Below are 15,721 nucleotides of genomic sequence, written 5' to 3'. Positions count from 1 at the left end.
GTATTACGTATGTATATATATAAATGTTATATCTAGTAATATACTTAACGGATATATTTTTCTAAAGAGGAAGACCATAATTTATTCTAAAGATGCAAATTATTCTGCTTATGGTTTGCGTGTGTCAATTAATTTCAAATGTTATTTTTGAAAAATGAGAAGAAAATTGCGTAAACGTTGATTTCTACGAGAAAAAGTGGTTTTAAAGAGTTTAAGTAATTCAAATTTACCTCTGTGCGAAAGTTGACCATTAAACCACCACAAATTCGTTTGTTATTTGTGTTTTTTTGTGACCACTTCCCCATTTCTTCTCCGAAAAGCCTCAATATATATCTTGTGTAATTTAAATATAAATATTTAACTTTTGAAATTTAATTAAGCGATAAAAAAACGAATTAGTAACAAAAAATTGAGATGGAATTTGAAATAACTTTTACAACCTGACTCTTCGATTTACTAGAAGCCTTAAGAGCGTATAACACTTTCCATTTTCAATATGACATACTTTGGAGTCATTTTAAATGTTGCGCGCCGTCTCTTTGGTTATATAACATAAAAAAAGATTTTCAAACGCAGCACAACCGAGACAATAACAAAACCGAAGAAAACATACGGCACAGTTTTTGCATAGTTTAAATCTTTTTCTCTCTCTCTTTCGGGCGCGTACTATGTTTCTAGTTCTTTTTAGTAGATATTTTTCTTTTAAAACCAGGTCAGAAAAGTTTCTTTTCGGAAAACCAAACAAGTGTCAATAAAAGTATAGTAGAGTGGAGAACTGAAGAAAGCTTAAAACGACCTCTCCTCTATGTATGTTGAGAAAAAGACGGTGAAAGAAAACGGTAACTTCAATGAATTATTATTATTATCTTGAGAGGTGAAGATTGAAAAGGATGTGTTTGAAATTGATTAGGAAAATTATGTTTGAAAATGTAGGTCGGATTTAATTAGGATTTATTATATATTGTTTGAATTTGAAAATTTATTTATTAGAATGTAATCGAGACATTAGAAAATGCAAATTTTATCGATGAAGGTTTGCAAAATTAGTGGACCATGGTGAACCAGTTTTCGAGCAAATATCTTTGTCTTTAAAAAAATAAAAATATCTCATTAATAATTAGGCAACTTTAATTATTATATTTTATTTAATTGTGAAAGATACTAAATAATTTTGTAACCTTTATTAATTGCAACATTGCAATTTTATTTTATTACCTGAAGTCAAACGATTAAAAGTTGAAAAGCACTCAACAAACTATTAAACTTAATAGATCTATAAAATCATACACAAAATTTTACTTAATTTTTACTGAAGACATTTTTATCGTTAATTATCGATAAATAATGGTTTATAAATTAGGTAGACCTAAAAAATAGTTTTTATAATCCCCTAACATAAGTGAAATTAAGAATCAGTGATGGGCGCTGGGTAAATACCCGGCGGGTAGGTATTTAAAAAATGGGTATTAATTAATTAAGTTTATTGCTACCATATCAGCAATACATTCCACAAACAATTACATTTTAACAATACTACAATTACATATATCACATTAGAATACAATACATTTTATTTCCTATCCTACCCCTCCCCATCTCCTCTCCGCATCTCCCTACGCTGCCTTGTCGCCACCACCTCCCTCATCCATTCTCTTCCCTCTGCCCCCTCCCCCAGCACCTGCTTCCAGTCGATCACCTCCTCTCTTAGCTGGTCACACTCCCTCAGTAGGTGCTCCAACGACTCCCACTCCCCCCCACATAGCCTACAACCCCTCTCATCATCTCTCATCCAATACCTATTCGCTCTCTCCTCATTGCCGCATCTGAATCTTGCCACCATCCTCTTCCCCTCCTCATCCCCCTCCACCGACAGGTACTTCGGCAATCCCTCCGTTATTATTTCCTCGTACTTAGGGTTGTACCTGCTCTCCCTTATCTGCCCCCTTCTTTCTTGCCTCTGTACATCTCTATCCCTGCTCTCCAGCTCTTTCCACATCTCAATCCCTTCCCTCCTATCATCTACCGCTTTCACTGAGTACCCCACCCTTCTGAAATATTCCTCCCTCCCTCGTTGCCCGTAACCCCCTTTCCCTGCCTTAATCTCTTTCCACCACTCCCCCAAAATTTTACATTGAGACCTCCCTTCAACCCTCTCCTCAAAACGTACCGCCCTTTTACCCGCCTCCACTCTTAACTTATCAACCTTCACCTCTTCTCTGACTATGTACTCCGGCGTCTCTTTTGCCAACCCCAAAACCCATCTCCAATACCTAGCCTGTACGCCTTCCAACAGCCCTTGCTCTTTCCACCCCCAAAGCTCCGCCCCGTACATCATAACACTTCTAATCAAGCACTCGAATATCATCTTCCTTTTTCCCATATCCCTTCCAAATAATCTCTCTCCCCACCCCCAGACCTGCCCCATCACCTTATTCGCCTTCTTTGCCATTGCCCTCACATGCGCGCCTTCCTTGTTGTCCTCTCTAAAGCTGTACCCCAAATATGTGTACTCCCTCACCTCCTCTATCTCCTTCCCTTCCCACCTCCAGTCTTCGCTCTTCCTTCTACCCCCTTTACAGAACTTCATAACCTTTGTCTTTCCTACATTCACCTCCAGAGCCTTCCCCCTAAAATAACTCTCCAAACTTAAAAAAATCTCTCTTAAAAAATGGCTATTTATCTGGGTATTTACCCCGGCCAAACAGTACATACAAAAGTGATACAAGTAAAATTATAACAGATTCGGACAAAAATGTAGAGGAACATGATGAAATGGGCGTTGAAGACGAAGAATTGTTAACGATCGAAGACGTATTATAATCAGGTAACCACTGCTCATTCTTCATTCTTGCGACGATGATCCGCCCAGTTCCACTTGAGCTTGGCCACAATGTTGACCGCATCATTTACGCCAGTTCTTCTTCGTAGGTCTTCATTTCGTATGTGGTCCCTCAGGGTTACACCCAGTATCGACCTCTCCATCTTTCTTTGCGTTACGTTGAGCCTCCTGGTAATGGCCACCGTTAATGTTAAAGTTTCGGAACCGTATATCATAACCAAAGGAAGAACCAGGCATTGATTGACAGCCTTTCTTTTCAAATATACAGGAATATCGCCCATGAAAATGTCTCTAAGTTTCCTGTAGGCTGCCTTTGATTATTATCTCTCGATACACGAAGATATATGGCTGCGATGCGAACCAACTGAGATGAGTACTTTAAGAACAATAGTGGAAAAGACAAGAGAAGATAGAGTTAGGAACAAAATTGTAAGAGAATTTTGTGGATTCGGATATGTCATGAGATTTGCTAGGGGAGAAATAAAAAAATTTTATGAATACTTCCAAAGAATGGAAGAAACCTGGCTGATTAAGACAAAAGAGACCAAAGATTAGCTAGAAAGAGATCTCGGGAGACCAGGAAGTTGGATTTCCAGCTCTAATGAAACACAATGAATGATGCGTAAACAGGTTACAACCTGAATAAAAGAAGAAGAATAATAAGATCTTAAACGAACTACTTAATTTAAAATTGGAAATCAATAATCTCATGGATCTTGGAATCTTGGATTTGATGGAAGTGCAATATGACTAGAAAAGAATCAAACAACAAGAATTAATGAAGCATAAAAACTGAATTTAGTCATTAATATGAGACTTATACTCAATTCAGGACATTCAAAGTTGTTTTTCAAGCATTAAAGAAATCGTTAAATATTTTCGAAGAGTATTACGTAAACGAGAATGGTCGGTAGTGAAAATATTTAGTACACTTTAAAGCTAATAACACCAGGAATGTGTATAAATTTGTTAGACAGTTAAGATAAAGGCACAAATCGCACACAGCTCTATGCTGAGATGGAACAGGAAAAATAATATTTGATAGTGAAATGAATGACATTTGAAAAAATTATTTCCAAAACCTATTAAGCATAGAGAAACTGATTTGGAAACAGACAGCAGTCCGTCACACCATAGAAAGGATAGTGTCATGGCACCTATATCAATCAGTGAGGTTCAAAACGCAATCTCTGCGGTAAAATATGGAAAGGCATCAGAGATTAATAACATACCATCGAAAGTATTCTAGATGGAATCTAGATGGATCATCACCAATATTGATGTTACAGCTTGGAACAAGATTCGTCCTAAATTTTGTTGATATTTAGCCCAACTCTTGCACACGCCTGCTGTATACGTTCAGCATCAGTCTCATCTCTCCAAGGATACCGAAATAACGACCATATCGTCCGCGTAGCGCAAATTACTTAGGTATTGCCATCAATTTTTATACCTTTTTGAGTCCAATCCAGTTATTTAAATGCACTCTCCAGGACTGTGATAAACAATTTGGGTTCAACATTATATCGCCTTGTCTTACCCCACGCTCATTGTAGCATTCTTGTAAATGTTATAAATAAGTTTGGTGTACCGATAATGGACTCTGTATTCTTGAAGTACTTGCAAAACTGCCTTCAACTCAATTTAAATCAAATTTTATAAATACCTCTAAATACCCATCTTGGGTAAATACCCCAGGGTATATATCCAGGGAATTTTCCCTTGAAAATAAATACCCGGGTATTTAACAACACTGTTAAGAATGCAGCTTAGCAAATTTATCTTAATTAATCAATTAGGAAGAAAGGGTGGTGCAATAAAAAATTGCTGAAGTGAGATAGTCGAATTTGTGACATCGACGAGCTTAGATATAGTGCTGGTCATCATATCAGTGGTTGTTTCATTTTAAAAAAAACGAAAATTGTCATAATATCTCAAAATCTAAAACCGAAAATTTTTTTTTGACTACGTCATTAAATTCTCTGTAAAAAGTGTCCATAGAATGTCTTAGTTATAATACTCCACCTATAATAATAACCAAGATAATTTCACTTGCTGGTTTTACGATATTTTCAATTTTGGCCTCTAGGGGAAAAACAAAAGACGAAAGCGCTTTGAGGTTTTCGACATTAGAATTTATTTAAAAAAAGAGATCAAGACATGTAAGCTACTTTTTTTCTAACTCTTATAGTTTCCGAGATAGCCTATTCGGACATTGAATTTGAACCACCCTGTACATCAGATATAATGACAATAGTAAAAAAGCTTATGCAGTGCATCAAGCTGTGTATCCAAAAAGATAACATCCACATCCTCGTACATGTCATCATCATCATCGTTCAGCCCTTAACCAATTCCAATTCCATTGTCCAATTCCATTTGATTTCTGCAACTCGAGTAATCACATCAGTAATTCCAATTCTTCTTTTTAAATCCTCGTTAGTGATTTGATAGCGAAGGGAAACACCAACTTTATTTTTTCTCTTTAGGCTGCCTATGCAAAATTTATTCTTCTCCTTAATTCTCATGTCTGATTGTCTCTCGAACTAGAAGACAGATTCGTCAGAACTTATTTAATATCGTGGCGTCTTTAACTATGTGATTCTAAATTTTTTATTATTAATCTCGAAAAAATCGTATTTTAGTCTAAACCAAAATTCACAAAATTTAATATTTACTTTAATTTAAAACATCAAATTAAAATTCGATTAATTTCGTTAAAATCGAGTTAAAGATCTTTCTCTTACTCGATTCCTGCCGAGTTGAACCTCTTTCTATGTCAAGGTCGTTCAAGGCTCTTTTTCAATATGCGATTATTAGAAACGATGCGAAAACCACTTTTACTTTTCATTCTTACTCAATGCAATAATAAATCTATAATTCTTTTATTTCATTGTTTTCTTTTTATTAATTTATATTTTCGTTATTTTTTTTTTAGGTTTAGAAAAGATTAAAAATGGCCAGCGTGGTCGGGCAGATTGTACACGTTTACCATGATGTGATGGACAATAAAAGCGGTAAGTTAAAAAAGAAAATTGTTTGTTTTGATTTTATTTAGAGAGATTAAAAAAATATTTTTTTCAAAGTAAAGTGAAACGTTACGAAAACGAGATACGCAAATATTAAAGTTATCCTCGAAAGATATTTGTCAATTTGAACCTCTTTAAAAACCAAATCTTACTCAATATTGACATTGGTTTAAAAACTAAAGTATTTTGACATTGACTTTTTTCACTTGGAGGGATAATTTTCTAAAATTATATTAATAGTAGATACGATGTATGTTAATTATAGTATTTGAGGAGTTTTTGTTATGTACGCGTTTATTAAAAATATTAAAAATGTCAATGTTAAATATGGCAATCTTTTAAACTTTTTTTTTTCAAGATCAACGCGTAAAAGGATACTTTTTAATGGACTCTCCATTTCCTACGATGATAATATGCTTGTCTTATGCGTACATAGTGAAGGTTCTTGGTCCAATGTTAATGGAAAATCGAAAACCTTTCAACCTAAGAAAAACGATCATTTTTTATAATTTATTTCAGGTTGTTTTTAGTACATGGTTATTTTATGAGGTAAAAATTATTTTTTTAACTTTATTTGTTCTATTCTTTATTTATTTTACAGTCTTGCGTTAGTGGCTGGTTTAGTCACTATAGTTATAAATGTCAACCGGTGGATTATTCTAATAATCCATTAGCTTTAAGGGTAAATCAAAGCAATAAATAAATTAGAATTTAAAAAATTATTTAAATTCTTTTTTTAATTTTTAGATGGTACGAGGTTGTTATTGGTATTATATCTCAAAATTCACAGAATTTCTTGATACGGTAAGTGCATGAATACGATTTTGCCTTAGTATTATACTTCATCCCAAGATAATTGATTTATCATTAATTCTATATCGTTAAGATATAAATAAAAATGTAGTCTTCTATAAGAATAGACTTCCCTTGGGATTTACTTGTCTTCTGCCAACAGTATAATAGCCTTTTGCTTACAATGTTTAGTCTTTTACAAGTATTATATAGTCTTCAACAAGCAATAGATTAGTGATGGAACGGATAGTGATTTTGCGAAGAGATCCGGCCATTGTGGTTATAATTTCTGGTACATTTCTGAATTGATGCCCTACATTGCCACATTATTGCGATATTTGAATAAAAATGAAATTAATAAGAAAGCTGATAAGATAAGTCAACTTATTTGTATGAACTTTTTTGAAGAAAAAAAAGGAAAGAGGATACTTTAATTAATAATTGGTGATATTTCCACAAGGATCCTTCAAAAAATGAATTTTATAGCAAATTTTGAAAATTATCGATGAAAATTGGCAACATCGAAAATTTTATCAAAACTTCAAAAATTGTTTTCTCAAAAACTAAAAGTTATTTTTCAAAACGTGTTGGTTCATTGGAAAGAGGACACTCTTATTAACACTTTGGGAAATTTTCATACTCATATTCCAAGAAATGGATTTTATACGAATTTTTAAAACTTAATCGGCGAAAATTGCAAAATTCAAAACATTGGCGATTACTTCAAAAGTTTATTTCTCAAGAACGAAAAGCGATTTTTCAAAACGGCTTTTTGCATTAAAAAGAGGATACTTTAATCGATAATTGGTGATAATTCCACAAGGATCCTTCAAGAAATTAATTTTATAGCGAATTTAGAAAATTATCGATGAAAATTGCAACGTCGAAAATTTTATCAAAACTTCAAATGTTGATTTCTCAAAAACTAAAAGTGATTTTTCAAAACGCGTTAGTTCATTGGAAAGAGGACACTCTTATTATCACTTTGGGCAATTTTCATACTCATATTCCAAGAAATAGATTTTATATGAATTTTTAAAACTTAATCGGCGAACATTGCAAAATTCGAAAAAATTGTCGATTATTTCAAAAATTTATTTCTCAAGAACTAAAAGCGATTTTTCAAAACGGCTTTTTGCATTAAAAAGAGGATACTTTAATTGATAATTGGTGATATTTCCACAAGGATCCTTCAAAAAATGAATTTTATAGCGAATTTTGAAAATTATCGATGAAAATGGCAACATCGAAAATTTTATCAAAACTTCAAATATTGTTTTCTCAAAAACTAAAAGTTATTTTTCAAAACGCGTTAGTTCATTGGAAAGAGGACACTCTTATTAACACTTTGGGAAATTTTCATACTCATATTCCAAGAAATGGATTTTATACGAATTTTTAAAACTTAATTGTTGAAAATTGCAAAATTCGAAAAAATTGTCGATTATTTCAAAAATTTATTTCTCAAGAACTAAAAGCGATTTTTCAAAACGGCTTTTTGCATTAAAAAGAGGATACTTTAATTGATAATTGGTGATATTTCCACAAGGATCCTTCAAAAAATGAATTTTATAGCAAATTTTGAAAATTCTTGATGAAAATTGCAACATCGAAAATTTTATCAAAACTTCAAATGTTGTTTTCTCAAAAACTAAAAGTTATTTTTCAAAATGCGTTAGTTCATTGGAAAGAAGACACTCTTATTAATACTTTGGGAAATTTTCATATTCATATTCCAAGAAATGGATTTTATACGAATTTTTAAAACTTAATCGGCGAAAATTGCAAAATTCAAAAAATTGGCGATCATTTCAAAAATTTATTTCTCAAGAACTAAAAGCGATTTTTCAAAACGGCTTTTTGCATTAAAAAGAGGATACTTTAATCGATAATTGGTGATAATTCCACAACGATCCTTCAAGAAATTAATTTTATAGCGAATTTTGAAAATTATCGATGAAAATTGCAACATCGAAAATGTTATCAAAACTTCAAATATTGTTTTCTCAAAAACTAAAAGTTATTTTTCAAAACGTGTTGATTCATTGGAAAAAGGACACTCTTATTAACACTTTGGAAAATTTTCATACTCATATTCCAAGAAATGGATTTTATACGAATTTTTAAAACTTAATCAGCGAAAATTGCAAAATTCAAAAAATTGGCGATCATTTCAAAAATTTATTTCTCAAAAACTGAAAGTGATTTTTCAAAACGGCTTTTTGCATTAAAAAGAGGATACTTTAATTAATGATTGGTGATATTTCCACAAGGATCCTTCAAGAAATGAATTTTATAGCGAATTTTGAAAATTATCGATGCAAATTGCAACATCGAAAATTTTATCAAAACTTCAAATATTGTTTTTTCAAAAACTAAAAGTTATTTTTTAAAACGCGTTAGTTCATTGGAAAGAGGACACTCTTATTAACACTTTGGGAAATTTTCATACTCATATTCCAAGAAATGGATTTTATACGAATTTTTAAAACTTAATCGGTTGAAATTGCAAAATTCGAAAAATTGTCGATTATTTCAAAAATTTATTTCTCAAGAACTAAAAGTGATTTTTCAAAACGGCTTTTTGCATTAAAAAGAGGATACTTTAATCGATAATTGGTGATAATTCCACAAAGATCCTTCAAGAAATTAATTTTATAGCGAATTTTGAAAATTATCGATGAAAATTGCAACATCGAAAATTTTATCAAAACTTCAAATATTGTTTTCTCAAAAACTAAAAGCTATTTTTCAAAACGCGTTAGTTCATTGGAAAGAGGACACTTTTATTAACACTTTGGGAAATTTTCATACTCATATTCCAAGAAATGAATTTTATACGAATTTTTAAAACTTAATCGGCGAAAATTGCAAAATTCGAAAAAATTGTCGATCATTTCAAAAATTTATTTCTCAAGAACTAGAAGCGATTTTTCAAAACGGCTTTTTGCATTAAAAAGAGGATACTTTAATCGATAATTGGCGATAATTCCACAAGGATCCTTCAAAAAATGAATTTTATACCAAATTTTGAAAATTCTTGATGAAAATTGCAACATCGCAAATTTTATCAAAACTTCAAATGTTGTTTTCTCAAAAACTAAAAGTTATTTTTCAAAATGCGTTAGTTCATTGGAAAGAAGACACTCTTATTAACACTTTGGGAAATTTTCATACTCATATTACAAGAAATGAATTTTATACGAATTTTTAAAACTTAATCGGCGAAAATTGCAAAATTCAAAAAATTTGCGAACATTTCAAAAATTTATTTCTCAAGAACTAGAAGCGATTTTTCAAAACGGCTTTTTGCATTAAAAAGAGGATACTTTAATCGATAATTGGCGATAATTCCACAAGGATCCTTCAAAAAATGAATTTTATACCAAATTTTGAAAATTCTTGATGAAAATTGCAACATCGCAAATTTTATCAAAACTTCAAATGTTGTTTTCTCAAAAACTAAAAGTTATTTTTCAAAATGCGTTAGTTCATTGGAAAGAAGACACTCTTATTAACACTTTGGGAAATTTTCATACTCATATTACAAGAAATGAATTTTATACGAATTTTTAAAACTTAATCGGCGAAAATTGCAAAATTCAAAAAATTTGCGAACATTTCAAAAATTTATTTCTCAAGAACTAGAAGCGATTTTTCAAAACGGCTTTTTGCATTAAAAAGAGGATACTTTAATCGATAATTAGTGATAATTCCACAAGGATCCTTCAAAAAATGAATTTTATAGCAAATTTTGAAAATTATCGATGAAAATTGCAACATCGAAAATTTTATCAAAACTTCAAATGTTGTTTTCTCAAAAACTAAAAGTTATTTTTCAAAACGTGTTGGTTCATTGGAAAGAGGACACTCTTATTAACACTTTGGGTAATTTTCATACTCATATTCCAAGAAATGGATTTTATACGAATTTTTAAAACTTAATCGGCGAAAATTGCAAAATTCAAAAAATTGGCGAACATTTCAAAAATTTATTTCTCAAGAACTAGAAGCGATTTTTCAAAACGGCTTTTTGCATTAAAAAGAGGATACTTTAATCGATAATTAGTGATAATTCCACAAGGATCCTTCAAAAAATGAATTTTATAGCAAATTTTGAAAATTATCGATGAAAATTGCAACATCGAAAATTTTATCAAAACTTCAAATGTTGTTTTCTCAAAAACTAAAAGTTATTTTTCAAAACGTGTTGGTTCATTGGAAAGAGGACACTCTTATTAACACTTTGGGTAATTTTCATACTCATATTCCAAGAAATGGATTTTATACGAATTTTTAAAACTTAATCGGCGAAAATTGCAAAATTCAAAAAATTGGCGAACATTTCAAAAATTTATTTCTCAAGAACTAGAAGCGATTTTTCAAAACGGCTTTTTGCATTAAAAAGAGGATACTTTAATCGATAATTAGTGATAATTCCACAAGGATCCTTCAAAAAATGAATTTTATAGCAAATTTTGAAAATTATCGATGAAAATTGCAACATCGAAAATTTTATCAAAACTTCAAATGTTGTTTTCTCAAAAACTAAAAGTTATTTTTCAAAACGTGTTGGTTCATTGGAAAGAGGACACTCTTATTAACACTTTGGGTAATTTTCATACTCATATTCCAAGAAATGGATTTTATACGAATTTTTAAAACTTAATCGGCGAAAATTGCAAAATTCAAAAAATTGGCGAACATTTCAAAAATTTATTTCTCAAGAACTAGAAGCGATTTTTCAAAACGGCTTTTTGCATTAAAAAGAGGATACTTTAATCGATAATTAGTGATAATTCCACAAGGATCCTTCAAAAAATGAATTTTATAGCAAATTTTGAAAATTATCGATGAAAATTGCAACATCGAAAATTTTATCAAAACTTCAAATGTTGTTTTCTCAAAAACTAAAAGTTATTTTTCAAAACGTGTTGGTTCATTGGAAAGAGGACACTCTTATTAACACTTTGGGTAATTTTCATACTCATATTCCAAGAAATGGATTTTATACGAATTTTTAAAACTTAATCGGCGAAAATTGCAAAATTCAAAAAATTGGCGAACATTTCAAAAATTTATTTCTCAAGAACTAGAAGCGATTTTTCAAAACGGCTTTTTGCATTAAAAAGAGGATACTTTAATCGATAATTGGTGATAATTCCACAAGGATCCTTCAAAAAATGAATTTTATACCAAATTTTGAAAATTCTTGATGAAAATTGCAACATCGCAAATTTTATCAAAACTTCAAATGTTGTTTTCTCAAAAACTAAAAGTTATTTTTCAAAATGCGTTAGTTCATTGGAAAGAAGACACTCTTATTAACACTTTGGGAAATTTTCATACTCATATTACAAGAAATGAATTTTATACGAATTTTTAAAACTTAATCGGCGAAAATTGCAAAATTCAAAAAATTTGCGAACATTTCAAAAATTTATTTCTCAAGAACTAGAAGCGATTTTTCAAAACGGCTTTTTGCATTAAAAAGAGGATACTTTAATCGATAATTAGTGATAATTCCACAAGGATCCTTCAAAAAATGAATTTTATAGCAAATTTTGAAAATTATCGATGAAAATTGCAACATCGAAAATTTTATCAAAACTTCAAATGTTGTTTTCTCAAAAACTGAAAGTTATTTTTCAAAACGTGTTGGTTCATTGGAAAGAGGACACTCTCATTAACACTTTGGGAAATTTTCATACTCATATTCCAAGAAATGGATTTTATACGAATTTTTAAAACTTAATCGGCGAAAATTGCAAAATTCGAAAAAATTGTCGATTATTTCAAAAATTTATTTCTCAAGAACTAAAAGCGATTTTTCAAAACGGCTTTTTGCATTAAAAAAAGGATACTTTAATTGATAATTGGTGATATTTCCACAAGGATTCTTCAAAAAATGAATTTTATAGCAAATTTTGAAAATTATCGATGAAAATTGCAACATCGAAAATTTTTTCAAAACTTCAAATATTATTTTCTCAAAAACTAAAAGTTATTTTTCAAAACGCGTTAGTTCATTGGAAAGAGGACACTCTTATTAACACTTTGGGAAATTTTCATACTCCTATTCCAAGAAATGGATTTTATACGAATTTTTTAAACTTAATCGGCGAAAATTGCAAAATTCAAAACATTGGCGATTATTTTAAAAGTTTATTTCTCAAGAACTAAAAGCGATTTTTCAAAACGGCTTTTTGCATTAAAAAGAGGATACTTTAATCGATAATTGGTTATAATTCCACAAGGATCCTTCAAGAAATTAATTTTATAGCGAATTTAGAAAATTATCGATGAAAATTGCAACATCGAAAATTTTATCAAAACTTCAAAAATTGTTTTCACAAAAACTAAAAGTTATTTTTCAAAACGCATTAGTTCATTGGAAAAAGGACACTCTTATTAATACTTTGGGAAATTTTCATACTCATATTCCAAGAAATGGATTTTATACGAATTTTTAAAACTTAATCGGCGAAAATTGCAAAATTCAAAAAATTGGCGAACATTTCAAAAATTTATTTCTCAAGAACTAGAAGCGATTTTTCAAAACGGCTTTTTGCATTAAAAAGAGGATACTTTAATCGATAATTAGTGATAATTCCACAAGGATCCTTCAAAAAATGAATTTTATAGCAAATTTTGAAAATTATCGATGAAAGTTGCAACATCGAAAATTTTATCAAAACTTCAAATATTGTTTTCTCAAAAACTGAAAGTTATTTTTCAAAACGTGTTGGTTCATTGGAAAGAGGACGCTCTCATTAACACTTTGGGAAAATTTCATACTCATATTCCAAGAAATAGATTTTATACGAATTTTTAAAACTTAATTGTTGAAAATTGCAAAATTCGAAAAAATTGTCGATTATTTCAAAAATTTATTTCTCAAGAACTAAAAGCGATTTTTCAAAACGGCTTTTTGCATTAAAAAGAGGATACTTTAATCGATAATTGGTGATAATTCCACAAGGATCCTTCAAGAAATTAATTTTATAGCGAATTTTGAAAATTATCGATGCAAATTGCAACATCGAAAATTTTATCAAAACTTCAAATATTGTTTTCTCAAAAACTAAAAGTTATTTTTCAAAACGTGTTGATTCATTGGAAAAAGGACACTCTTATTAACACTTTGGAAAATTTTCATACTCATATTCCAAGAAATGGATTTTATACGAATTTTTAAAACTTAATCGGCGAAAATTGCAAAATTCAAAAAATTGGCGATCATTTCAAAAATTTATTTCTCAAAAACTGAAAGTGATTTTTCAAAACGGCTTTTTGCATTAAAAAGAGGATACTTTAATTAATGATTGGTGATATTTCCACAAGGATCCTTCAAGAAATGAATTTTATAGCGAATTTTGAAAATTATCGATGCAAATTGCAACATCGAAAATTTTATCAAAACTTCAAATATTGTTTTTTCAAAAACTAAAAGTTATTTTTAAAAACGTGTTGGTGCATTGGAAAGAAGACACTCTTATTAACACTTTGGGAAATTTTCATACTCATATTCCAAGAACTGGATTTTATACGAATTTTTAAAACTTAATCGGCGAAAATTGCAAAATTCGAAAAAATTTTCGATCATTTCAAAAATTTATTTCTCAAGAACTAAAAGCGATTTTTCAAAACGGCTTTTTGCATTAAAAAGAGGATACTTTAATCGATAATTGGTGATAATTCCACAAGGATCCTTCAAGAAATTAATTTTATAGCGAATTTTGAAAATTATCGATGCAAATTGCAACATCGAAAATTTTATCAAAACTTCAAATATTGTTTTCTCAAAAACTAAAAGTTATTTTTCAAAACGCGTTAGTGCATTGGAAAGAGGACACTCTTATTAACACTTTGGGAAATTTTCATACTCATATTCCAAGAAATGGATTTTATACGAATTTTTAAAACTTAATTGGTGAAAATTGCAAAATTCGAAAAAATTGTCGATCATTTCAAAAATTTATTTCTCAATGGACTGAAAGTGATTTTTCAAAACGGCTTTTTACATTAAGAAGAGGATACTGTAATTAATAATCGAAAATGGTAACAGCGACAGTTCTGTTAGTAATAATATAATAATAATAATGAGGTTGCTAAAGACAAACCTGATATAAATAAAGTTGTATCCAATGAAAAAAGTCCTATTGGGGTTGTACTTGATTATTATCTGCAGTGTCCAACACCTAAAAGATATACTAATTCCTGTGTATGGTGGAGTACTAAGTATGTCAAAGCCGGATATTTGGTAACTATCCGGTATTCGGCCGGATTTTAAAAAATGGCCGGAAACGTCGGATATCCGTTCCACCACTACAATAGACACTCTTCTGAAAGCAATATTTAGTCTTTTATTACCATTATTCACTCTTCTACTAGCAATAACTAATATTCTGCCAACAGTATCTACTGTTTTGCTTATAATATTTAGTCTTCTACAAGCCATATCTAGTCTTTAGTAATAAATAGATCAGCTACTGCAATCAGTATCTTTGCCTTATATTAGTAGTGGCTACTTTTTTGCATACTGATGGCTGAGAAATTCTTTTCGCTTTTCTTAAAATTACTTAAATCTTTCTTTTTGTTGCAGATATTTTTTGTTCTTCGTAAAAAGAACGGTCACATTTCAACTTTGCACGTAATTCATCACGGAATAATGCCGATGTCAGTGTGGTTTGGCGTTAAATTCACGCCAGGAGGTCATTCGACGTTTTTCGGGTTTTTAAACACCTTCGTCCATATTATTATGTACAGTTACTATTTCTTTGCCGCTTTGGGACCCCAGTATCAAAAGTATTTATGGTGGAAAAAGTATTTGACGGCTTTACAAATGGTAAGTTAAAATTAAAAAATTACTGATTGCTATTGAATGAAAACTTGCAATGAGTAAATTGAAGTATTACAATCTAAAGCTACCATTAGAAGGTCGCTAGAGATCAATGTGTTACTTTCTTTTATGTGCTTTTATCGTAGAAATAAAATATACATTTAGGTAACTTAAAAAAAATATTTACTCTATGAATGAAAGTGAAATTAAATTTATTCT

The 15,721-nt window shown here is 30.2% G+C and overlaps 1 protein-coding gene across 2 annotated transcripts in view; it reads left to right on the top strand.

Moving 5' to 3' along the window:
* LOC111420812 (very long chain fatty acid elongase AAEL008004-like) overlaps positions 1-15,721 on the top strand; it is a 43,007-nt gene that overhangs the window by 22,475 nt on the left and 4,811 nt on the right. For both annotated transcript variants that reach the window (XM_023053857.2, XM_023053856.2), the window contains exons 2-6: positions 5,778-5,856; positions 6,227-6,417; positions 6,470-6,550; positions 6,616-6,672; positions 15,266-15,508. In XM_023053857.2, coding sequence (XP_022909625.2) covers positions 5,796-5,856; positions 6,227-6,417; positions 6,470-6,550; positions 6,616-6,672; positions 15,266-15,508 — 633 coding nt within the window. In that variant the 5' untranslated portion in view covers positions 5,778-5,795. The remainder of the gene's footprint in view (positions 1-5,777; positions 5,857-6,226; positions 6,418-6,469; positions 6,551-6,615; positions 6,673-15,265; positions 15,509-15,721) is intronic.

Source organism: Onthophagus taurus, chromosome 2 (assembly GCF_036711975.1).
Source record: "Onthophagus taurus isolate NC chromosome 2, IU_Otau_3.0, whole genome shotgun sequence".
Lineage (NCBI taxonomy): Eukaryota > Metazoa > Arthropoda > Insecta > Coleoptera > Scarabaeidae > Onthophagus > Onthophagus taurus.
The sequence above is the reverse complement of the archived record's forward strand: the minus strand, read 5'-3'. Positions and strand labels throughout refer to the sequence as shown.